Source organism: Salvelinus namaycush, chromosome 31, assembly GCF_016432855.1.
Source record: "Salvelinus namaycush isolate Seneca chromosome 31, SaNama_1.0, whole genome shotgun sequence".
In the NCBI taxonomy this organism is placed as follows: domain Eukaryota; kingdom Metazoa; phylum Chordata; class Actinopteri; order Salmoniformes; family Salmonidae; genus Salvelinus; species Salvelinus namaycush.
Genome location: NC_052337.1, coordinates 29,827,482 through 29,852,990, shown reverse-complemented (window position 1 = coordinate 29,852,990; position 25,509 = coordinate 29,827,482). Strand labels below are relative to the sequence as shown.

Below are 25,509 nucleotides of genomic sequence, written 5' to 3'. Positions count from 1 at the left end.
GCCCCATGGAAAGCTTGACAGAAGAACATAATTGAGTTTCCACTGGCTGCGTTCAACAACTTAATAAAGCAATCTCCTTGTTTCCTATTTGGCTGATTCTCAAAGAGAGAAGAGTTCTAGCAGTCAACAGTGTGATTATGAAACTGAGAGAATGAGAAGGAAAAAGGTATCTGATACAGAGCATTTTGTTATCGCTGGCAAGGCAGTCTCCATATTGGACCCAAATGACTTCAACCAACAGTCCGCTCCAAACTACACTCCGAGGTCCCATAACATTACAGGGCACCCCAGCCAAAAGTTTTCACATTCTTTTGTTGTTGTTGTTGTTAAGAAAGCACATTTAGGCAGGACTGCTGTGATTCCAGCACAGAGAGGGAAGCACGCATAGGTCCAGAAGAAAATACAAATCGATAAATAAATCATGTGAATTGGCTTTTTCCTTTGGCCTTGTCCAAAATATGTGACCCCTCTATTGTTAGCTATTCCAGATGGCCGGTGCAAGCCCTTTGGATTCCAGTCAGTCCAGTTATATAAGCAGAATGAGGAAAAACAAAAAAAGGACCCTAACAGATGACATTGCTATAAATCTTAACCAAAACTATATTGAATGTCCCCTTTGACCATTGTCCTCAGAAACCAGTTCGTCACTCAAAGCGAAAATGGCCTCTACAGTTTGTTTTCATAGAGGCTAAATATGATTACTTTTCCTTTGTTGACTTCTCGTCCTCATCGACTCCCTTGGCCAATACATGATCCTTTTCTGGCACTATGGCACACATTTTCTTCCCAGCAACAGTATGTTTGTTTAGGGCCGTACAGTACATCTTGAGCTAGCACGTTAGGTTGAGGGGAAGGGTCTTCTAGAATGTGACAGAGACACACACTGAAGTTTCTTTACCAACGCTCCCATCTTCCTCTCATGTTTATCAGTGGTAAAGAGAGGCAGATGGCGGTCTGATGCCCCCAGCTCAACACTAAGTCCACCCCCCGCTAATAAACACATGGCATTCACTATCAAACCTCTAGAGTCAACAAAGAGAGCTGGAGTGACAGTCAGAACAGCCTTTCTTCCTTTAATATCTTTATCAGGGATGATGAGAGCTAGTCACACCACACTGGGGAGAGAGCAGCTTGCACTGAGCACGGCTCAGATATCTGGGTTAACATGTACATATTCATTTATATTCATGGCGTTCATTAGTTTACCCATATATTTCTGAGGAGTACTCAGAGTGCCCCTGCTGTGGTTAACATACTGTACTGTATTAAGCAACATGGGGCCGCAAGAATGAGAACTTGCTTATTTATGTCTAATGGATGATAGAAAAAAGGCTGTTTTTCAGATGCAGCCTTGCTACACTGAACATCTTACTCCAGGGTTGGGGTCAATTCTGTCCGGATTTGGAAAATGTGATGTATTCTTATTTTTGTGAACAACACTGCGATTTAATACTCACATTTGATCTCTAATTCTTGCGTTGAATGTGTGTTTAGTGAGGCATTCTGAATTGATCCCAACAGTCTTACTGTGATAATCATTAGAGTGAAAATAACATTCTGCCTCTCCGGGGTGTATGATGAGGGAGAAACGGTGTGGCTCTATGGCTAGCCCTCCATCCCTCCCTCCATCCTCCCCTCCCTCCCTCCATCCTCCCCTCCCTCCATCTCTCCCTCCTATGGTTTGAGCTGTAACAATGAGATAGCATTTCAGTGGGATGGTTCTATGCAGGGATTATGGGCTCAGAGAGTTATCAAAGGCTTAGTTACTGTGATTTCTCCTGACCTGTTATGGATGGCTGCCGTCACTCTGTGCCAAGGTGAAGCCCCTGGCGTTCTAGCTGCACCCGACCCTGCCCAACCCGCTGGCACACTGGCTGGCGGTGAAGACAGCCCAGTACATCACTGGGGCCGTGTTCCCACCCATCCAGGATATGTACTTGAAACGGTGCCTGAGGAAGTCCTGCAGCATCATCAAGGACCCCACACACCCCAGCCTACGAGCTGTTCTCTCCCTTAGCGCCGGGCAGACAGTATCAGAGCATGAGGTCTGATACCAACAGGCTCAGAGACAGTTTCTATCTACAAGCCATCAGACTGCTGACAACTTGGACTGGACTGACCAGCTGCTCTGATTCTCCGCACCTTAACACACATGTACTCACTCATGCACACACCCACATACACACACACACATATACATTCATGTTACAGACACATCACAATTACTGCTACCATACTCTTATTTACTATTGCTAATACTGCACAATTTAAACACTTGGCCCCCAATCCCTCCTTTCTCTGATACATGTGTAATATTGCACTATAAATTGTGCTTTCCTGTATTATACTGATGCTAAAATGTTTATTCTATTCCCCTGAGCCATGTCGAGAATGAACCTGCAAGTAAGGATTTAGTTGGATGGTGTATACCAAGGTTATTATAGTAAACTAAAACTGAAACTAAAACGAATCATGGTGTATTTCGTTGGACAGTGTAACCTAAACTGAATTTCAAATAAAAAGCGGAAAACTAATAGAAATAAATACAAATAGATAAACAAAACTGGAATAACCTTAGTGTATACCATGTGGAACTTGTGTGCAATTGACCAATAAAGTGATCTCTCTCTAGCTCTACAGAGCTACGAAACAGGGATTACAAACTCACTGCAATGATGTCATATGGTTTGGACATCTCCCTGCATCCCCCGTTTCATCTCGAAAAAGTCCAACTGATTGGAATTTGCGAACAGTGTGGAGGCTGTATATGTTAGGCCTAAAGCCAGTGCATTAGCCAGTATCTGGTGAGTACTATATGAATCTTAACATCCAATTAGCTCAGACTTTTGGCAGAGTTTATCCTGGAAGTGACAGGCCCCAGACCAAACACTCAGCATACTGAGACATCACACCGGTCTAACTGGACACAAACAACTGTAAGGCTATTTTATTTTACAGTGGGATCAGAAGCCAAATCTGCTGTGATAGTCCAATAATAAGTCTGTATTAAAATAGCCTGTGAGTCTGTGTGGTGGTTGTGGTGATGAATGTGTGTGCAGGGGGCGAAGGCCGAGGCAGAGCACGGCTGTAATCGACAGCTTGGCGCTCTGGCCCCTCTGTCTCCTGACCCGGCAGGAAGCAGCCAGGGAGTGCACGGACTCCAGCCAGCCAAATAGAGATCAGCGAGCGTGGAGCATGCTGAGGGCTAACAACCTCCCTCACCTTTGTGGGACCCCACCCGAGAAAATACGAGGAGCCGGGAGCCACTGGACCCCCCCCCCCCCCCCCCACAAACCCCGCTGTGTGACCACAAGGTCTACAAACACATGCTGCCTCTCACTGGAGCTGAATGCCTGGGCCCAGTGCCGCTCAAGCTCTGCCGAGACTGTCTCACAAACAATACACACACACACACACACACACACAACCATAGTACACAAACACACACACATTGCACAAACAATCAGAAAGGAGCCAGATTTGTGTTCTGCTCTCCTCCATGTTTCCTTACGGTTCACTCTGGCTCAGCTCTAGGCGATAGGCAGGGAAAGTTCTTTCCAAGTCAGGCAGAATTCTAAATGGGCTCCAAATTAATTGGCAGGAATCACGAGGCAGTGAGATAATTCTGAGGCTGGGTAATGAAGTCAGCTACGGACCGTGGCGAGAGCTAATAGGGCTTGGCTTTGGGCGTAATTGCTGCTTAAGCGAAGTCAATAAAGAAGGATTAATCAAACTCTAACCGCACACCTGGCGGCCAGCCCCACTCCAACGCAGAGTGGACTGTGAGAGTCAGTGAAGGGAGGGAGAAAGGGAGGGACCCAGACAGAGGTAGTGGTGCAGTTGAAACGCACCAAAATCCAAACACCAGATCCATACTACCCACTCTAATGAAATAAAAAGGGGGAGCCAGCAATCTACTCCGACAGCCCACCTCCTCCTCCTCCTCCTCCTCTCCTTCTTCTCTAGGCAGAATTTGTTCTGTCATTTGGTCTCTCCAAACACGGACCATATGTGAGTTCAGTGCTGGCAATCAGACTGTATTGTGAAGCAGGCAGCTGAGTTCATCAGGAAAAAATGTGCCTTCCGCTCGGCAGGCCTCTCTCCCATTGGCCAGTCACGAGGCCCGCTCTGTTTGAGGGCACCCCAGACATTCCTGTGGATAATCTTTTCCATTCTTCCGCTCAGCTCCGCGAGGACAGACCAAATCACTAAACAAGGCCTGCATTGTGAGGGCCTTTCAAAAAGCCCTGTTTTAAAGCTCTCTCTCCCACTCTTACACTTCTCACACATTGCCCCAAAAACTTTTTTTCCTCGTCTTTTAAAAAAGAAACAACAAAATGATTGCTTTTAAAATTATCTCTGGAAAAGAAAAGAGCCCTGAATACTATGTTTCTCACGGTCTCTTTCCAGTAATGGTTTGTTTTTGAGAACTCTAAACAATGTGAAACCACTAAAACCAGAGCGTGGCCACATCACTGTGCTGCCGGGAGTTCAGGAGATCACCGCTGGAGTCGACTCCCCGGGTGAGGCCAACCAGCCTTCCCAGAATCCTCAGCTGCGTTGCCGCTCAGCACCCCACGTTCTCCACAGCGGCTTGTCATTGTGGCCTAGGCCGGGAAGCCAAGGGACGGGATTGGAGGACAATCACACAGATGTGGGGCGGGTTAGGACGGGTGTGTGTGCTGGATGTGGCGATGGGAGATTTACGGCAACACATTCCAGAATTAGATCCACGATTATGACCGGGGCTATAAAAGACAGACTCCAGCTAGGCTGAACATTATGCTACTACTCTGTGTGACTAACAAACCACAACGCCTTTACAGTTATCTCAGCCTCTCTCTCTCTCTCTAAGAACACATTGCTACTCTGCTCTGAGCAGCTAGGCCACGGAACATTTACCACACCACTGAACATTGTGAAATATCAAAACACTTAAAAGACAAGAAAAGACAATCTGACTCAGTCTCACACATTCTCCTCTCATTCCTTGTAAGTCAACCATGCCTTGAAATAACTAAAAAAGCACATGGAGAAAGCACATTTTTATACAGTAACAGTTACTATTATAGTTGGTGTGCTAGAGAAGTATCCCGACTATTCTAATTGCTCAGGAAACACCCACACCCTCACTAAGGGCTGTGACAGTCAAAAATGTACCAATCAATCACACCAGCCCAGTAACACACACATCTATGGATGAGAAAGAGAAGAGAGCGGAAAAACAAACTGTGTCTGCACCTCACCGATCTTGCTGAGACATGCCCATGAATAAGTATTTGTGGTTGAGAGAGAGACAGAAAGGGTAGTGGGTTCTTGTTCTGCCTGTCGAAAGCTTTTCTATAGTTGCTTTTGTCAATATTGTTCTATTGTTAGACCCATTAAATACACGCTGCCCATTTCATTCACATGTTCTGTATTGATAGTTGTGAGTGCATGGTGATCTAGGTCAATGACAACTCATCCAAACAACCTTTTAACCATTTACACTTGTGGTACTTGGCCTATATGCATAGGGCTAAGTTGAAATGTTTCTTACAGAAGAAATATGAAAAGCATATGCATAACCATGTTAGCAATTGAAAGGGAACATTTTGGAGATTATGGGGAAATGATTAGACCAAAAGTGAGGACACAACAGTGGACCTGACACAAGACTGAATCCAAACATTACACTGTTGATGTGATGTTCATTTTACATGTACTGTACTTTCGCAGCATTTGTTTATATTGAAATGTGAACATACTCTGGATACAATTAGTAACATGATAAGAGTATTCCTGGAGAATGTGGGGTAGGTGCATCATAAGAGAACAAAATGACAAGGGTTTGAGTGAGAGGACTAACTGGTGTCTCCAATTGGCCTCACACACCTCTCCAAAGTGTGCACAGTTCCTGGGTCATTTCAATGCACTTTTATGACTCAAAGAAGAGTCTTCAAAAAATGTTTTGGCTCTCCTAGCTGTGCCGTTGAGGAACTAGAGCAAGCACACTTGTATTTGTTTTGTTAGGAACACAACCCTGTGTCCCCGTCATCACACAATCACTGTTGTTGTTAACACAATCAAAAAGCTGACCTTTATAAATCACAATCTGGGTCAGGTGAGCATGACTTGAAAACTTGTTCTATTGCCAACATGACTTAGTTAAGTTCTAAAATAGGATCTCACAGTGTTAGGCTTTCACAAGGCAAATCAGAGAAACAGATCATCACTTTGGTGCGCATAGAAAGTCATGAGGGCATTAAGGTGTGTGTGCTTTTCTTCACAATAAGCAAACAGTCTCATTGTGTTCAGAACAACCCAGTACATGACGCCATGTCATCTTGTAACTGTACATCCAACATAGTGATCAGAAACGTTGATACTGTATATGACAGTAGTTGTATGATATGGAAATGTGAAGTCCACATTTGGACTCACAGGTGTTTGGTTTGCTTGTATGACATCAAATCGGTATTTATTATAATCCTCAACGTCTCATCTTTCTAAATACATAGAGTCCTCTTAATTTACAGCATTTCCCTCACTCAGACAACAAAACATTTGCAAAATTTGCCCAACTAGCAAGAGATGGGGGCAACTTCTAGTCGCGCACGGTGCTCAAGTTCTGAATGGAGTCAGAGCTCTGACGTCATATATAGCATGTTACTGTACAGCCATTACCTTTCAATTTAGGCATTTATTACTGCCCAAATCTGCCATTTTCAACCTGTGTTAAGGGTATGTGTACAGGGTATGTGTACAGGGTATGTGTACATGATATGTGTTAAGGGTATGTGTACAGGGTATGTGTACAGGGTATGTGTACAGGGTATGTGTACAGGGTATGTGTTAAGGGTATGTGTACAGGGTATGCGTACAGGGTATGTGTACAGGGTATGTGTACATGGTATGTGTACAGGGTATGTGTTAAGGGTATGTGTACAGGGTATGTGTACAGGGTATGTGTTAAGGGTATGTGTACAGGGTATGTGTACAGGGTATGTGTACATGGTATGTGTACAGGGTATGTGTACATGGTATGTGTACATGGTATGTGTACAGGGTATGTGTACATGGTATGTGTACATGGTATGTGTACAGGGTATGTGTACAGGGTATGTGTTAAGGACTACGTGTGAAGCTAACACAGGGCTTTGTCTGTGAGGTTCCATACGGACTAAAATCACACAATCTACCACTCTCCTGTAAATTCATCCAAGGTGCCACTGTTTGGTTGTTCTGGTTTCGTCGCCTTTGTCCAAGGCATGTTCCCCTCACATGATAATAGTGTTAAGTTACAACAAGCCACTCAGTCACAACAAGTGACTCTGCAAGAGGCCCTCCACCCCCAGCCAATGAAGCCATCAGCAGGGCAGGCACACGTACAGTAATAACACAGCAACAGCACATTACTGTCACCCATTCCCCACATACCAGAGGGTCAGGTTCAGAATGCACTGCTATGCTGACGTCACCTGACCCGGCTGCCCTAGCAGGGAAAACAGAGGTGATGAGAACAGAGGCCTGTTTCATAGCACCCCTGTTAACATGTCAATCACCGGGCCTCCACATGCAAAGACTACATTAATCAGGCTGACTGACTGAGCCATCGCTGCCTAGGAAGAAGCCTTACGGCTCTGACAGCTCTTTACCCCAGGCTGTGTGTGTGCTTGTAGCTGTGGTAAGGAACAAGCAGCTTCTTGCTTTGTGGATATACTACTTTGGCATGACATGTTCAGACAGTAAAATGAGTTACAGTAAATGCTCCTACTACCTGGGATTGTATTAGCATATCAAAGCCATTTTTATAGGTTCATATCATCAAATTAAAATGGTTATACAGTGGATCAAATGTACTGTATAATGCAGTATACTGTAGAGTATACTATAACTGTATACTCTTTCTATCCACTGGCAAATCTTAGCTCATACTTATTTCATACAGGTGTCTTCCCAGGTGCTGAGTCTGCCATGACGGGGCAGATGGCGATGGGATGTGGAGATGGCGTTGAGCGTTACCTGTAGATATCCGGCGCTGGTGGAGGTGACACATGCCGGTGAAACAGGAGCAGGCCTCCCCCGAGCGTCCTCGCTGGGGAGGCGGAGCCAGCGAGCACTGGGGCTTCAGGAACCCTGTAGAGGGAGGGAGAGAGAGATGGAGGGAGAGAGAGATAGAGATGGAGGGAGAGAGAGATAGTCTGTTAGAAAAACAGGATAATGATGATAAAAATAGTGATATTAACAGCAGAGAAAGCAGAGCTGAGGGTTGCTCCACACAACACCATATAGACACTGTATATATTCACCACGGCAGTATAGACACTGTATATATTCACCACGGCAGTATAGACACTGTATATATTCACCACGGCAGTATAGATACTGTATATATTCACCAGGGCAGTATATACACTGTATATATTCACCACGGCAGTATATACACTGTATATATTCACCAGGGCAGTATAGATACTGTATATATTCACCACGGCAGTATAGACACTGTATATATTCACCACGGCAGTATATACACTGTATATATTCACCAGGGCAGTATAGACACTGTATATATTCACCATGGCAGTATATACACTGTATATATTCACCAGGGCAGTATAGACACTGTATATAATCACCACGGCAGTATATACACTGTATATATTCACCAGGGCAGTATAGACACTGTATATATTCCCCACGGCAGTATATACACTGTATATATTCACCAGGGCAGTATAGACACTGTATATAATCACCACGGCAGTATATACACTGTATATATTCACCAGGGCAGTATAGACACTGTATATATTCACCACGGCAGTATATACACTGTATATATTCACCAGGGCAGTATAGACACTGTATATAATCACCACGGCAGTATCCCTCCCTTTGCTTATTTAGATATAATCCCTCTGTAAATGGTATATTCCCACTGTAATCAGCCTATACTCCAGAGTTTTATGTTTTGTCTTTACTGTTCCGATATTATATATTCTGTATGATGTCTGTGTGGACTTCTCTGTTTGTCTATTGCTGGCAGTACCTTCTCACTAAGGCAAATGATGGTTTCTGATTCCACTGGTAGATGGTGAAGCGTGCTGCCTGGACAGGACTGTCGATACAGATGACAACTTGTCCTTGGTAACAGAGACGGGGTGAGGAAACATTTTAAGGATCTCTACTGTACCCATAGTCTCTGAACGGCCTCCCTCCCACCAGCAGGTTACACATCCATCTCCCCTGCCACATGGAGACCCAGCCAACCTTTCACATTTAGAGCACTGTTTCTCTGTCTCCCCTCAGAGTGACCCTCTAACCCAGAATATGAGGCTAGCTCAGAGCTCCATGGGCCAAGTGACCAGGAGGGGGCAACCGCCCAGGGGAGGCTGGGTAGGAGGCTACGGAGGGGTGGAGAGGCATGGGACTGGAGAGGTTGGGAACTTTGTGTGAACAAAATGCCAAATTAGGAGGGGATGCCTGGGGGGCAGGGGGAGGGGGGATCTCAGAGGTCACCAGGGTCACTCTCAATAGGGAAGTCATTATCTGGCACAATGGGGTGACTGAATGTTCTGTACCCCCACTAGTCCAGTCTTCACTACCCCCTACCATCCCATCCCCATGCTGACTACATCAGTGTAATAGAGGAGCATGGAAAAAAGCACAGGTAGAAGAGTATAGCAACTTTGTCAATTAAAAGCTATGGTGCTCTGTTTAACTAGTTCCAGACTTTTTCCATCGTTATGACCATTGTGTTCAGATCTATGAGTTCATAGAAAAAGAAGAGGTAAGATAGACAGAAAACTCATTGAAATAGTATATTGACAACAGTGTCAAAACAATCAATATCATATGAAAGCCCAATCACAGGCAATACATCAACCAGAGCTCAGAGCTGACCTTGGAAATCCACTTCAACCCAGTGAATGGCATCAGAGGCATGTGTATCTGTGACTGACATGGCAGGCTTGGCAGCCTCTAGAGAAAACAACTTTTTGTGTAGCTTACGTTTCTCAGTCAGTCAGTGGAGGATTCACCAAGCCTTTATTGACTCGAGGGAGTTCATGTGAATCTCATTGGCATCAGCAGATCTCCTCAAATCCTGACTTTATTCATTTCCTCATGAGGACCTTTAGATTTCCTGCAGACATCAAGAGCGTTGGTCAGAGAAGCCCCCCCCCCCCCCCCGTTCTGTTCTGTTCCGAGCCTAATACAGCTCCTTTATTAGGACCATGAAAAACATGTCACTCCAGATGAGCTCAGCCAATGACATTTAAAACAGGCACAGGGATATTGAATTAGTTCCCCATGATAAGCCGTCTGGGTTGCTGATGCTGTGATCAGGATTGTGTGTGTGTGCGTGTGCGTGCGTGCGTGCGTGCGTGCGTGCGTGCGTGCGTGTGTGTGTGTGTGTGTGCGTGCGCGTGCGTGCGTGTGTGTTTCAAGGAGAGGGGTGGGCTGTGCCTGTCAAGCACATTCCTCAACTCTTTTGATTAAAATTAGAGAAGAACCGAAATGCCAGTGATGGACGTGGACCAGCAAGTCCAGACCAGTACGAGTGAACGCAGACAAGCTGAGATCATCTCTAACAGTCTTAATGAAATAAAAGACATGAAGACCACAAAAACTTTATTGAAGAATGAACATGTTTGAAAGGAGAAGAAGTTGATATGTCATCGTCTGTCTGTCTGATATTTCACTGATGTCACATTCAAACGGTGTAAGTCAGAAGTATATTTTTGGGGAGCACATTAAAAAACAATTTGGGGCCACATAATCTGTATAAATGATTGTAATGCTCAGTAAATGTTGGCATATGGTTCTCCAAGCAATCTAACACCACAACTAGCTGCCCGAGGCCCAATTCACCAGGAACATCTTGATTTGATGTAGGCCTGGTCTATCCAATCTACACATTTTCTCCTTGTTTCCTCAGAGCACAGAAGAAGCAAATCCCTGCTTGTATAACTAGCTAGCAAAGGGCGGACAATGACACACGCCATAGGGCTCCGTGCCATGTCACTGAACATTACCCTGTTAGCACATGAGCTTTTCCAAGTTCGGCTTTTCCAAATTCATGGGTAAACCGAGTAGACAGGGGCCCAACGAAAACGCTCCACTAGCCGTCCATTAGAATAATCTTCCCATGGGACACAGTAATCTATGTGATTCAAACGCTCTGAATGTTACCTAAAGCTGGAACCGTGGGAGACAGAGGACCCGAGTGTGAAAGAACAGGAGGGGGGCAAATTGTTCCTTGAAGTTTCATTGGACAAATGATGTTCCTCTGATTTGATTTAACTAGGGAAGCCAGTTAAGAACAAATTCTTATTTTCAATGACGGCCTAGGAACAGTGGGTTAACTGCCTTGTTCAGGGGTAGAATGACAGATTTTTACCCTGTCAGCTCGGGGATTCGATCTTGCAACCTTTCGGTTGCTAGTCCAATGCGCTAACCACCACGCTAACCTGCTGTCCCATATGGAACATTGACCTTAAATGTGACCCTCCAAATGTTTTAACTTTTAGTTTAAGAGAAACGGCGTAGAGCTGGCATTAATATGCCATTCCAGATGTTCAGGGAGTTTCATTCTTGATGAATAAAAAACAGTTGGAGTCTGTTTATACAGCTATTCACTATTCTAGATTGGTTTTAATAAAGGGCTTAATTTCTCCTCCTCTCGAAGCAGAAGGGAAGTGACTGATGGTGGTGTGGCGGTAGCAGAGAGGCATGTGCGTACAGGTCTTCCTGTCGTGAGCGCTAATGATCTGTGATCTAGTGATCTGTCATTAAAGGCATCTCTATCACACTGCTGTGCCTCTGTGTCTTCTTGGCTCATACAGCACACCGTTGATTACAGGCATGTTTGATCTTCTTTTCCCCTCTTCTTTTATTTCCAAACAGAGCGAGGGATGAAGAGAGGAGGAGAGAGATCTCATTGGGTTTAATAACTGTGCGAGGATCCAGTCTTCAGGGGACAAGCTCAAACATCCCCCACCAACAGTCAATCAGTATTATCATAACTGGCGATCAGGGATTGGAGCAGTGTAAACACACTGGGGGTTTTCTCATTAAACATCCAGTGCTATAATGAAAAGCCAGCCTATACAACACAGTGCTAATGAAAGCAAGTCTTTACATAGGACTACGCTAATGAAAAAGAGCCATAATGATAAAGAACTTAATGGGACAAAGGCATAATGACAATGTGCTAATGAAACAAAGGTATGGAGATTTGCATTCGTAATAATACAACTTTTTGTTCTCGCTCTAGTCTCATATACACGCCAACACTAAGGAAACACTTGTAAACTGTAGGTTAGCAACGCATATCCATCTCTAAACGTAATGTGCACTGGTTGCCTACACGTGAAATACAGTATATTCATGTTGGCTATTTATGAGGGGGTGTGGGTGCGGTGGTGGACTGCAGCCCTCGTGTAGTCCTCTTACAGTATGGCCATTCTCCTCATTTGCCGTTACTAGAGCGATCAAGCCCAAGGTCAAAGTTCGTCGGGCCCTTCATGGATCAGGGGCGTAATAAAAGTGTCTTTCCCACACAGAGAGGAGCGCAGCTCTCCAAGCTCTCAGGGTTAGGGCCTTGCTGGCTCACACAGGGAAGGACCTTCAGCTATCAATAGCCCGGGCAACCATCGTAAACGCCATTCACCTTCAACCGTCTTCAGACGGATGGGCGGCCTCCTCTACGATGGTGCTCCACATAAATGAAAAGCCTCATCCACTCCTCCAGCACATCCCTCCTTTCATTCTCTCCCTGCTCCAGAGAGACTTCTGCGTTGGAGTGTGTGGGCGTTGAGTGTTTTACCCATGTGCCCTTGAGAAAGGCTGTTGTCTTATTCTCCAATCCCCCATTGATGACATACAGCAGAGCATACACGACCTTTCAAAAGTTTGGGATCACTTAGAAATGTCCTTGTTTTTGTCACTTAAAAGAACATAAAATTGATCAGAAATACAGTGTAGACATTGTTAATGTTGTAAATGACTATTGTAGCTGGAAACGGCAGATTTGTTATGGAATATCTACATAGGCGTAGAAGTTAATTGACAGTATGCCAGGGCAGATTGCAGAGGTCTTGAAAAAGAAGGGTCAACACTGCAAATATTGACTCTTTGCATCAACTTCATGTAATTGTCAATAAAAGCCTTTGACACTTATGAAATGCTTGTAATTATACTTCTGTATTCCATAGTAACATCTGACAAAAATATCTAAAGACACTGAAACAGCAAACGTTGTGGAAATTAATATTTGTGTCATTCTCAAACTTTTGGCCACGACTGTACTTGTCCTCTTGCTCAGTTGTGCACCGGGGCATCCCACTCCTCTTTCTATTCTGGTTAGAGCCAGTTTGCACTGTTCTGTGAAGGGAGTAGTACACAACGTTGTACGAGTTCTTCAGTTCCTTGGCAATTACTCGCATGGAATAGCCTTAATTTCTCAGAACAAGAATAGACTGACGAGTTCCAGAAGAAAGTACTTTGTTTCTGGACATTTTGAGCCTGTAATCAAACTCACAAATGCTGATGCTCCAGATACTCAACTAGTCTAAAGAAGGCAGGTTTTATTGCTTCTTTAATCAGAACATCCGTTTTCAGCTGTGCTAACATAATTGCAAAAGAGTTTTCTAATGATCAATTAGCCTTTTAAAATGATAAACTTGGATTAGCTAACACCACGTGTCATTGGAACACAGTAGTGATGGTTGCTGATAATGGGCCTCTGTACGCCTATGTAGATATTCCATTACAAATCTGCCGTTTCCAGCTACAATAGTCATTTACAACATTAACAATGTCTACACTGTATTTCTGATCAATTTTATGTTATTTTAATGGACAAAACATTTGCGTTTCTTTAAAAAACAAGGACATTTCTAAGTGACCCCAAACTTTTGAACGGTAGTGTACGTATTAGGCCCCGTATCCTAAAATATAAAAAGCTTCCAAAAAGGTATTGAAAGGAATGTGTTTAGATTGCTACTTTAGAAACTTTAATTGAAAGATTCTATTCTTGCCCGATTTCAGTCCAACAAGGTGCAGTGTGTCACGTTGTGCTGTTCTGTGATTAGAGCTGAGCGGAGATTCATCACTGTTACATTCCATGAACATCAGATGTTTGCTTATCACTTCGAGGAATAATCGTAGGCAGCAGTCTCTCATTATGCACAATTACTGCTCTGCCAGTTACTCTGCTGCACTGCTCGACTGGGCCTTCATCAAAGCACATCTATCTTAGCAAAAAGACAGACTAAAAGACAGACAGACTGAGCCCGTCAGCTCTCACTCTCCTGTCTCTGTATATCAAACGCTCATCACCACTCCGGTCCATTCTAAGGGAGAGCCTCCCTCTCGCTTTCAGATGCTGATCATCAGTATGGAAAGCATCCAACCTTTTCCCCACCGCCATATCGGCTCCATCAGCTAAATGTCTTTTATCTCCGCAGCGTTTCTTCCTTTGAAGAAAGCCCCACTTTCAGCTCCTCTTTATCTCAATAAAAACAAGAGCTGTGCAGATCTATCATGACAATGAAGATGACGTGTCAAGGAGACAAGGAAGTGCGCACAAAGCTTATTAGAATAGGCAATTTTTGGGGGGGTTCTAGGCACAAAACATCGCCCTCCTTGCAGTTGTCTTTTACGTGGCTCTCTGTCTCCCTCCTCACACAACAGGACCCCCCACAGTGCTGGAAACACTAGCCTGTTATAACATTCCACCCCAAGCTGGACCCACCACTGAGACCCTCGGGTCCCTGACCAGCCAATCACAGGAGAGGAGAGGTCATACTGAGTAGGTCCAGAGAGCTGGGTCTCATTCGGTTAGGTCACCCCACACGGTTGCCTGCTGGGGTATTGGGTTTCAAGTGAATTACAAGACCCAGTAGGACCGTAACAGTTTCATACGGCATTCCATGTCAAACCAAGGAGCCATGAATTATACCAACTTAGTTAAACTATACCAACTTAGTTAAGATCTACCTAACTAGATCAATCCAAAGTGTTCCTAACTGGGTTTGTCCTGGAGTAGCTTGGGGATGTTCTGGCGCCAGCAGTTGCACTGCCTTGAATGAATTAGCCGGACTAGACTGACTGCTATTTTTAAAATGAGTCACCTGAGGGCTTATTTTAACCTGAGTGTTGATTCTAGTGGGGTTAACACCAGTGGGATTGAAATCAACGCCACCTGCAGTGCATAAATGAAGTATTACTTGAGTCACAGTGAAATCAACTACGTGTGGTGTTGTTGTTACTCAAATGTGTTGAGTTAATTTCATGGGAGGGGCCTCATTATTATATTTCCCAGCATGCTTTGTTGCAGGTTGATTTTTACAATAGTTTGTTTCAATATACATGTTTCTGCAGGCACATTGATTGATTAATTGATCTAAGATTAAAAATAAATAAAAAATACATTGTAAACTAATCCAATCTGTAAGTGGTTGGATTTATTGGAATGTTACTGAGAGGGTTGTTCCAGTTTGGATGGTTTAGGTAGTCTTGTTTGACAACATAGCAATCATTCTGAATGCAGATCGTGGGAGATAAAAAGTTCCAATTGTTGAATATCGTTCTAATAGCAATTGCAAATTACTTCACAAGACAGCATATTGTGACTTGCAGGTCTGATATGGCCCATGAGCCAGGATTTTCAGACCACAATGTTGGGAGAAAACTAGGCCATAACTAAAATCCTTATGAAGGGTTTACTTTTCCTTCTCAGGACAGACATTTTATGAATGCAACAACCGTGTCTCAGTCACTTACAAAAACAGTCATGGGTGGGTAACGGTAACATTCCATTGATAGGCACCATGGGAAATATTCAAGTAAGTCTGTACACCTTACATTGTCAAAACAACACCCCCCAAAATACAGCATCAGCTCTAATAAAGTGTTTGGGACCCAACACCCTTGGGGTGTTAGTTTATCAACACTTTAAAAAGTGTTAGTTTAACACTATTTCGGTGGGTCACATACACTGCATGACCAAAAGTATATGGACACCTGCTCGTCGAACATCTCATACCAAAATCATGGGCATTAATATGTAGTTGTTCCCCCCTTTGATGCTATAACATCCTCCACTTTTCTGGGAAGGCTTTCCACTAGATGTTGGAAAATTGCAGCAGGGATTTGCTTCCATTCAGCCGCAAGAGCATTAGTGAGGTCGGGCACTGATGTTGGCGATTAGCCCTGGCTCGCAGTCGGCATTCCAATTCATCTCAAAGGTGTTCGATGGGGTTTAGGTCAGGGCTCTCTGCTCCAGAGTCCAATGGTGGTGAGCTTTACACCACTTAAACCGACGCTTGGCATTGCGCATGGTGATCTTAGGCTTGCTTGGCCATGGAAACCCATTTCATGAAGCTCCAGACGAAGTTCTTGTGCTGATGTTGCAGGCCAGTCAAGTTCTTCCACACCGATCTCGACAAACCATTTCTGTATGGACCTTGCTTTGTGCATGGGGGAATTGTCATGCTGAAACAGGAAAGGGCCTTCCCCAAACTGTTGCCACAAAGTTGGAAGCACAGAATAGTCTAGAATGTCATTGTATGCTGTAGGCAGGGTTAAGATTTCCCTTCACTGGAACGAAGGGGCCTAACCCGAACCATGAAAAACAGCCCCAGACCATTATTCCTCCTCCACCAAACGTTACAGTTGGCACTATGCATTCGAGCAGGTAGCATTCTCCTGGCATCCGCCAAACCCAGATTCGTCTGTCGGACTGCCAGATGGTAAAGCATGATTTATAACTCCAGATAATGCATTTCCACTGGTCCAGAGTCCAATGGTGGCGAGCTTTACACCATACCAGCCGACACTTGGCTGCTCCACCATTGAAACCCATTTCATGAAGCTCCTGATGAAGAGTTATTGTGCTGACGATGCTTCCAGAGGCAGTTTGGAACTCCGTAGTGAGTGTTGCAATCAAGGACAGCTGATTTTTACACACTACACGCTTCAGCACTCGGCAGTCCTGTTCTGTGAGCTTGTGTGGCCTACCACTGAGCCGTTGTTGCTCCTAGGTGAATGCCGTTCCTTTTTCTCTCTCAAATTGAGTCTGTACTTTCACACCGGCAAAGGGTAATGAAAGTGGCAGTTGCACTGGTGTGGCATTTGAAACTGCAAGGCAGCTGTAGTTAGATAGAGTTGACAATGATGACCTTTGTAAAACTGCGACTTTTCCTGCATAGCTGATCTTAAATTATGAAGGTCGCGTGACTATCAACACAAGAGAAAAAGTGTTTCTTTAAAAAGTATTTGGTTAATGCCTTAACATCCTGAAGAATCAAAACAATAGCAAACTCATCCCTATACTATTCTTAGTGTGTTGTGTCCTTAAAAGTATACAATTATACAATTATAAAATTATATTGTCAGACTGAAACTCAGGCATACTGTTTCCTGGTTGATTGTTCAGGAAATGTCTAGGCAACCTTGAAATACAAACTTATACTATAGAATGATCAATAGTAATATTTCACAGTTACTATTAATTAAAAGCACTAAATGTGTTGTCTATGAGAAAGTATACAGTAATACAATAAATATGATATTATTGTCAGAGAGTGAAAATCAGGGAGAGAGCAAGAGAGAAAGACCATGTTAATGAAGTTAAATAAGAGGAGAAGGGGGGGATTCAAAGCCTGCTTGTGCGCGTCAGAACTTCCTCTGGGGCAAATGGGGGAACAAGGGCCTCAGTGCAGCCGAAGAGAATTCAGACGACGAGCTCCTTGGGCAAACGGCATAATCAAATTTGTGTGAAGAGCAAAGAGGCTCCTTTGACAGGGGAGTGGAGACAAGGAAGCATTTAAAATCCAGTATCCCTCTCTGGATCTCTACAGTAACCATTCACATGACAGAATGTCTACTCATGTCAACAGCCTTTGGCAAAGCACACACTGGCCAGTTCTCCCCAATGAAACAACATCGCCTGTTCCTGTGGTTTCATAAATGTTTGGCTAGTGAGTGGATACATTAACATTTCAGGTAAGTTAGACTATTGCTTACATCCCATAGGCAGGAATGTCGATTCTGAAAGACAAAATTAAGCGCAGGTTATCAACAGAGAACTAAAAAGTCATTACCATTTGATTGGGCAGAAGTAGAGGTGAGGAGGAGCTCCCAGGCATTAAGAACAGAGCGGTGTAGCTGAGCGACCTGCCTGTCTGTCCTAGAGCAGGCTTCTTGTTAGCATCTTAAAGTGAATCCACACGCCTCCACTCACTACACTATCTCCCCTCTCCTCTCTCTACAAGAGCTAAGAATCTCCCATTAACCCCCTCACACCACCTAACCTTACTGTGTTGGTCAACAAGTACATTTACGTAATAGAGTGGTAAACACACACACGGACACACACACACACGGACACACACACACACACACGGACACACGGACACACACACACACACACACACACACACACACACACACACACACACACACACCTTGTTCTGCTACCCACATCCTGCTATTACCCTCCTAAACAATGTATTCTTCAGTGTCTGACCCAGATTTACCAAGCGAAGTGGGGACCATGCATGACATGAAGACTTACTGGCATTATCTCTTCATTCTGCTGTTGTTGTTAGTGCCTTCTGCAGCCGGTACATTTACACGTATCATTTGAGCAGAAATGCACAACACATGCATAAACAGGCCTACCCACCATTCCAGGGCCCTCTACCACAAATCCTGTGTATTTTTGGAGTTAAAATGCTTTGACGGCATAAATGATGAAAGATGCTGCAATTCCGTGGGAAACTACAGTTGTGCTTGTTGTGCAAATCTAATGGATATGAAGTGCTATGGGTTTACATCCCAAAAACTGAAAGAGAAACATCTGGAGCAAGTTCTGATTGAACTACAGTACAGCTAGTTCTCTGTTTGTGGACAGTAAAGGATGCAACAAAGTAAAAACACAAAACAATATGGAGATTTTCCTCTGTAGCACACTGAAATCAATGATCTACTTCAGCTTCAATAATCCACTGCACAATAAAAACACAGTATATCATTAAATGCAGTGCATGGATTGGGCTTTTAGAGATATTTGTCAATTGCTTGGACTGTGCTGCACATATTGCAGTCATTATGGAGTGGAACCCACACCAAAATGAGCTCTGTTCACATCCAAAAACACCAAAGGAGTTCCAACTTAAAGCTTTGCAAACCTCATGCTTCAACTCAATAATGTGTGGACCGCAGAGTGCCGGTATGACACTAACTGTTAACCGTAGCCAGACTGGGACATCTTGGACAGGAAGACAGCGGTTACAGCTGAACAGTAAAGTGGATATTCGGTATGAGCTGCTTGGCAAACACAAGTCCCAGATACAACAGAGTGCTCTATTCTTTCTCTCTTTCCAAACACACAGCTTGAGGAAGCCTTCAGATTTCTGTGTCCAGTTTCATCTAAATGACTCTATTGATATGTGTAAGGATGAGTGATTGTGATGAGCGTTAGGGCCGTCCAGATACAATACGTTGCCAGACTGATGTGGGAGCATGGCCATATTGCGGTGGGAGAGTTTAATTCCTATGCTCACAGCCAGACACCACAGTATTGAGGGAAAGAATACATCAGAATACTAAGATTGAGTCTGACTGAGACTGACTTATCTACACCTCTGTAAAGACCAGTCTGTTGATTTCAGGGCCTTGTTTCTTTGTGTCAAAATTTGTCTGTCTGAAATCCTTACTTTTATTCTCTTTGTTTGGTCAACAGTTATGAGCCGGCAGCTTCCTATATTCCCCTGAGAATGTTTCACATGTTAAGACCTTAGCTGTCTGGGGGAAGGAAAGTCAGTGAGCTCAGGGATGATTTCACAATTAAAGAAGATATCAGAATCGGAAAAGTTGTTAATTACGTTAGACCGATCTTAACAAACACTTTTTTCAGAGCAGGCAGCAACTAAATCTATTCATAAGATAAAGAGCAGAACTTGCCATCCACGAGTTAGACTCAACCATCACTTTCATGGTAATCGGCCCAGTAGTCTACTGGAAAACAAGCTTCGCAGTAATGATCAATTATCAAATATTGCAACTATTGAACCTGAATCATGTGAATTACCTTCAGAACCCAAATGAATCAACCAAGGGATCTCCCGTTTATATGAAGTATTGTACACCTCTGATTGCAAATCCAGACCAAGCCAGATCGAGTCCTTTTTAAAAGATTTAAGAACTCCTCTTCTCTCAACTGAGGAAGCCATGAAATCAACAGGGCATTGCATAACATGAATAAAGGCAAATCACCTGGTTGTGACAGTATTCCTCCCGAGGTCTATTGAAAATTCCTCAATTATGTCCACTGTTACTTGAAATGATTAACATAGCCGTTCACAAAGTCTTATTTGAAAGGGACGTACAGCACTAATTTCACTTTTATGCTCCAAAACCGCCATAAAAAAGCCAGACTTTTGCAACCGCACATGGGGACAAAGAATGTAACTGGGAATCAAAATGGCATGCCCATACGCCAATATTTTTACGATAATGCCTTGAGGGCAGCTGTTTGCATCACCCCAATGGTCCAAATGTGGAATCTGTACCCTTGCCGATATCATGGACAGTAATGGTTTGAGAACATTCCAAGATTTGAAAGACATATACACATTACCATTACCATTACTTCTTTCTATATTTACAACTTAGGTCAGCTTTGCTAGCCTATGGAGTCCCTTGGGAAACCCAACAACCGAACCATCCAATTATGGGATTTGAAAAATAAATTATCTGGGCTCCCGAATGGACTGATCTCTATAATATATAAACAACTTTTAGAAAGCTCATATTCTGAGCTAAGCATTAAAAAGGTATGGTCCACAGATCTAAGTGAATCTGAACAACCCTTTAACGAAAAGAATATGGAAAAATATTACCTTGGCATCCCGCAATCCGAACCATCAACTTATACATTTTAAATTTGTTCACAGACTGTATTTAACACCAAGGAAATGTTTTGTGATGAAATTGGCTCCAGCTCCCAACTGTGTCTTCTAAATTAGATAGGCACATTCCTTCATATGATGTGGGCGTGCCCTGCAGTTAAATGCTTCTGGGCCAAAGTGAGAATTATTTTTTAAGTGCATGAATGTAAAGATTCAATGCGTTGCATCTACTATGTTACTTAACAATGATAGCTTCTTGAATATCTCAATCAATCCATCAGAGACAATTACTACTGGCAGGCAGCACTGCCGCAAAAATATGTGGTGGCTCTAAGATGGCAACCACCTCACTCTCTCCCCTTACTATTAGGGCTGGGTGGTATACTGTATTTTATGATATACCAGTATTGATACAGGGACCGGTTTGGGTTTTTACTTTACCTTCTATACCGATATTTGAATGTTTGGTTTGTTAAATGTGATATGCCAGGTGTAATGTCAATTTTTATTGTTAACATCGCTACTTGAGTCATCTCTCTCCCTTCTTTCTCTCCATGCCACTTTCCACACAGACCTAGCAACGCCCACTGTCACTCAAAGAGCACATAGGATGTTCCTCAACCACGAGACACTTGCGTTCAGTCTGCATGGTCAATGCAGTGCATGGCAGGCAACAATGTTGATGACAACAATGCTGTTTTCACTTTGCTTCTTAATATAAATCCACTAGCATTCTTTAATGGCACTATTAGTTTGTGTTTCTTACAAAAGCAAACAGCTACTTTGTCTTTTCTTAGCAAGTTGCCCTAAATCTTGTGAGACACTAATTGTTAGCCGCTAATGCTGATAGCCACCTAGCTAGCTAATAAATCTACTGAGTAAGAGCAAACGTAGCCAGCTAATACAACCTGATAATACCAGTGATGGTGTAGACCTAAATCAGCATGTTTGTGCAACAGTATCTTCTAAATCAAAGAGGAATATGCAAAGCAAGAATATGCTAGCTACATGAAGTAGTTAAGAGAGAACATGCAATGTAGCCAAGGCTCCCCTAGGAAACACTTATCGACACTTCAGTTCCTACCATGTCACAATAACTCCACCCTGGCATTTTAATTAGTTTTCATCTCAACCAACACTGTTTTCAAAGTGCCCACTATTATATTCTAACTATAGAATTAGAATAGTCATTCTATTTCCATGATTCCAACAGTTTTGCTCGAATTCGCAAGTCAAATCACAATTGCAACATTTGGTTAAAAATAAGCCCTAGATTATTTTCCCATATTGTGCAGCCCTACGTGGCAGTGTGTAAATTATCTCAATTGAGCAGTGGTGTAAAGTACTTAAGTAAAAATACTTTCAAGTACAACCTAAGTAATTTTTTTTGTTATCTGTACTTAACTTTTTTATTTTTGACAACTTTTACTTTTACTTCACTACATTCCTAAAGAAAATACTGTAATTTTTACTCCATACATTTCCCCTGACACCTAAAAGTACTCGTTACATTTTGAATGCTTAGCAGGACAGGAAAATGGTCCAATTCATGCACTTGTCAAGAGAACATCCCTGGATATCTACTGCCTCTGATCTGGAGGACTCACTAAATACAAATGCATTGTTTGTAAATTATGTCTGAGTGTTGGAGTGTGCATCCTGGATATCCGTAAATAAATAAAAAACAATAAAATGGTGCCATATGGTTTGCTTAATTTAAGGAATTTGAAATGATTTATACTTTTACTTTTGATACTTAAGTACTGTACATGTTATCAATGACATGTACTTTTGATGCTTAAGTATGTTTAAAACCAAATACTTTTACTCAAGTATGACAATTGGGTACTTTTTCCACCACTGCAATTGAGTGCAGGAAATGCAGAAATTATAAAAATGCAGAAATGTGTTTTGGTTGAAGTTGAATTGAACAGTATAAAACAATCAGAATGGAGAGAGACTCATTTAAATCACTTAGAATGTATGTGTTGCCACCCTAGGATCACTTACTACTCACAAAGCAAATGTAGAACTTTTATTTTTCTAAAATTAAAATACCGCCCAATATTTTGAAAATACCGTGATATAAAATGTTGGCCATATCGCCGAGCCCTAGTTACTATTAGAAGTTATAACATTAGAACTATTGACAGAGAGACTGAATGGTGCTAGTCAAGGAACAAGGTGAGGCCTGGACAAATATACTTGACTCTGTAAAGAATAAGGATGCTGGGGGGTTGGATGAAAACAGGTGGATGGGATAGGGAGTTGGGGGTGTAGGCCCACCTCTTTTGGTTTCTCTTCTCTATATATACCAATTTTATTATTACAAAATCCTGTGTGATCAATATGATCCTTTCTCTGTATGTTTTTTTGTGGCAGTCTACGGGTACATGTAGTAAAAAATAAATTGACAAGACTATTGTACCTGTAACCCCCCCCTAAAAAAAATCACAAAGCAAATAAAAAAATGGTCAAAAATAATAATAAAAAGACATCTTAAACTAGAGCTCAATTTGAGCAAATTCAGAACTTGTGATTGATCGTGATTAAATCCTGAGATTAACTCAAACATTTCTTTATTGTTTGGCACCCCCCATTGGAAGAGAACCCCAGTGTCGGCCCTTTTTGTCTAATGGTCACAGCATTGGTTTCTCCTGTGGTAGGCCTGGGTTCAAATCCTGCCAGTTACAAAATCACACATGTGAAACTAATAATATCACATGTGAAATGTTGGGAAACCACGTGTCTGAGTCACGTCAAAAATGCACATATGAAAAACTCAGACCTGATAATTTCACGTGATGTAATCATGTTGTTTTTTTGTAAGGGTTTAGTTCCCTACTCAGTTTTCATCTGTTCCACGACGCAATCTCTCCTCCTTATCTCCTGGTCAGTGGGTCATAATGGCTAGAGCATGAGTAGCCTCAACTGACATGAAAGGGACATTCTATTTCCTGATTTACCCTGATTGTGGGAGTATTGAGAGGAGAGGAGAGGATATTTCTGTTTTAACTGTATCCCACCACCCAGTGTGCAGTAGGATTGGGAAGTGTTACAGAGTCTCTTAGGTCATTTTCCTTCTTTACCTCCCCCTGGTCCCCTGCCTGATCCCGGAGTGCTCTTCAGGAATGGCTACATGCCACACATTCCGAGGGGTTGCCGGACCTCTCCCTTGAGACTGTGCCAAAGTGGCCTATCCCTCTCACGGACAATCCTAGCAGAGGGAATGTGTGTGGGTTTACTAAGAGCTAACATCCAACTCTCAGGTTGACTTGCAGAGTAAATTCTTCAACACTCCTCAATTCTTGTGCCGCAAGACAGCCATATAACACACACATGCACACGGACACACACACTCCAAAAAACAAACAAAGCCAAGGGTATATCAGCACGAGAAAACATATTTCAAACATGAGGCACAAAGAGTGACTGCTGTCTACAAGGGATGAGGAGGAAGGATGCAGAGGCTGGACTAAAAGGTGTGCAAACACACCGTCACTGTCGACACTTTAGTCCACAAGCCACAGACTCAAACACACACACACACACACTCACACACACACATGCCATTCCTGCTGCTGGTATTCCACCCTCTTCAGTATCCTTTTTCCTCTCTGAGAGCCCATCTCCACCCCCCACCCCCTTCCGTATTTCACAACTTCCTGGTGCTGATCGATCATGTGACCTGGGCCACACCACGGTCTTGAGTGTTAACATGTGGCATGCCACGCGGTTAACAAAGTCTATGCCAGACTGCCCACAGAAAATAGCTCGTTACGGCCACAACAAAGCACACAATGTTGAGAAGACAAGAAAAAAAGGACGAATAGATCAATTTAAGGCTTGGTTTAGTGGCAGAGGCGTTCACACCCAGAGGAGAGTGCTGCGGAATGGAATGCCCGTCCGTCACTCACGTCTTCACTGCCAAGACAGAAAACAAGCTTTTATGCGGTGTGTACAATGACAGCAATGGTAGAGGGAGAAACATATGATTGGATGGGGTGTCTTCAGCTAACACGAAGAGGGAAAACGAAGCACATGACATCGGAGACAGGAAACAAAGGTGCTTGGGATAGCAGGAAGTAGATCATTGTGAGAGGGGGATTCTGTGCTGTAGCTACAGGTCCATTGCGAGATAATACAGAAGTTGAAGAAACTGAGATGGGGCTAAAAATATCTTGGACAGCACCAAGACCATGATGCTAGTGATGGTGGAGGATGTTTGTCATGTCTCAGCGCCTGTGGGTGAAGCATCATATATGTGACTAAGATGCACATGTAACGCAGTGTGATATCTCATGAAAGGCAAATGCCATGGATGCCCGGTACCTGCCCCCCAACCCCTCATCCACCACCACCACTGATAAAGGAAACAGTAGCTGCCAATCAGGCAGAAGACTAAAGGCTAAGCTGGTCATAAGCTCACTGAATCCCTTGTAGCCAGGTCTGTGGAATACCAATCATTCACATCCATGGTAATTTCAGAGAGCTCAGAAACAGAGAGCGTGGAAGGGAACTTATTGAAATGTGACTGCGTAGTGGGTGCACAATTCTTGGAATCTAACGATAATCCAAACCAGGGGGATGGGGGGGGGGGGGG

General features: G+C 43.3%; 1 protein-coding gene across 1 annotated transcript in view; it reads right to left on the bottom strand.

Moving 5' to 3' along the window:
* The window catches only part of LOC120025770 (retinoic acid receptor RXR-alpha-A), a 156,838-nt gene that overhangs the window by 104,304 nt on the left and 27,025 nt on the right, over nucleotides 1-25,509 (bottom strand). Inside the window, exon 2 of the mRNA XM_038970409.1 lies at nucleotides 8,005-8,118. Within this exon, the coding sequence (XP_038826337.1) occupies nucleotides 8,005-8,118 (114 nt within the window). The remainder of the gene's footprint in view (nucleotides 1-8,004; nucleotides 8,119-25,509) is intronic.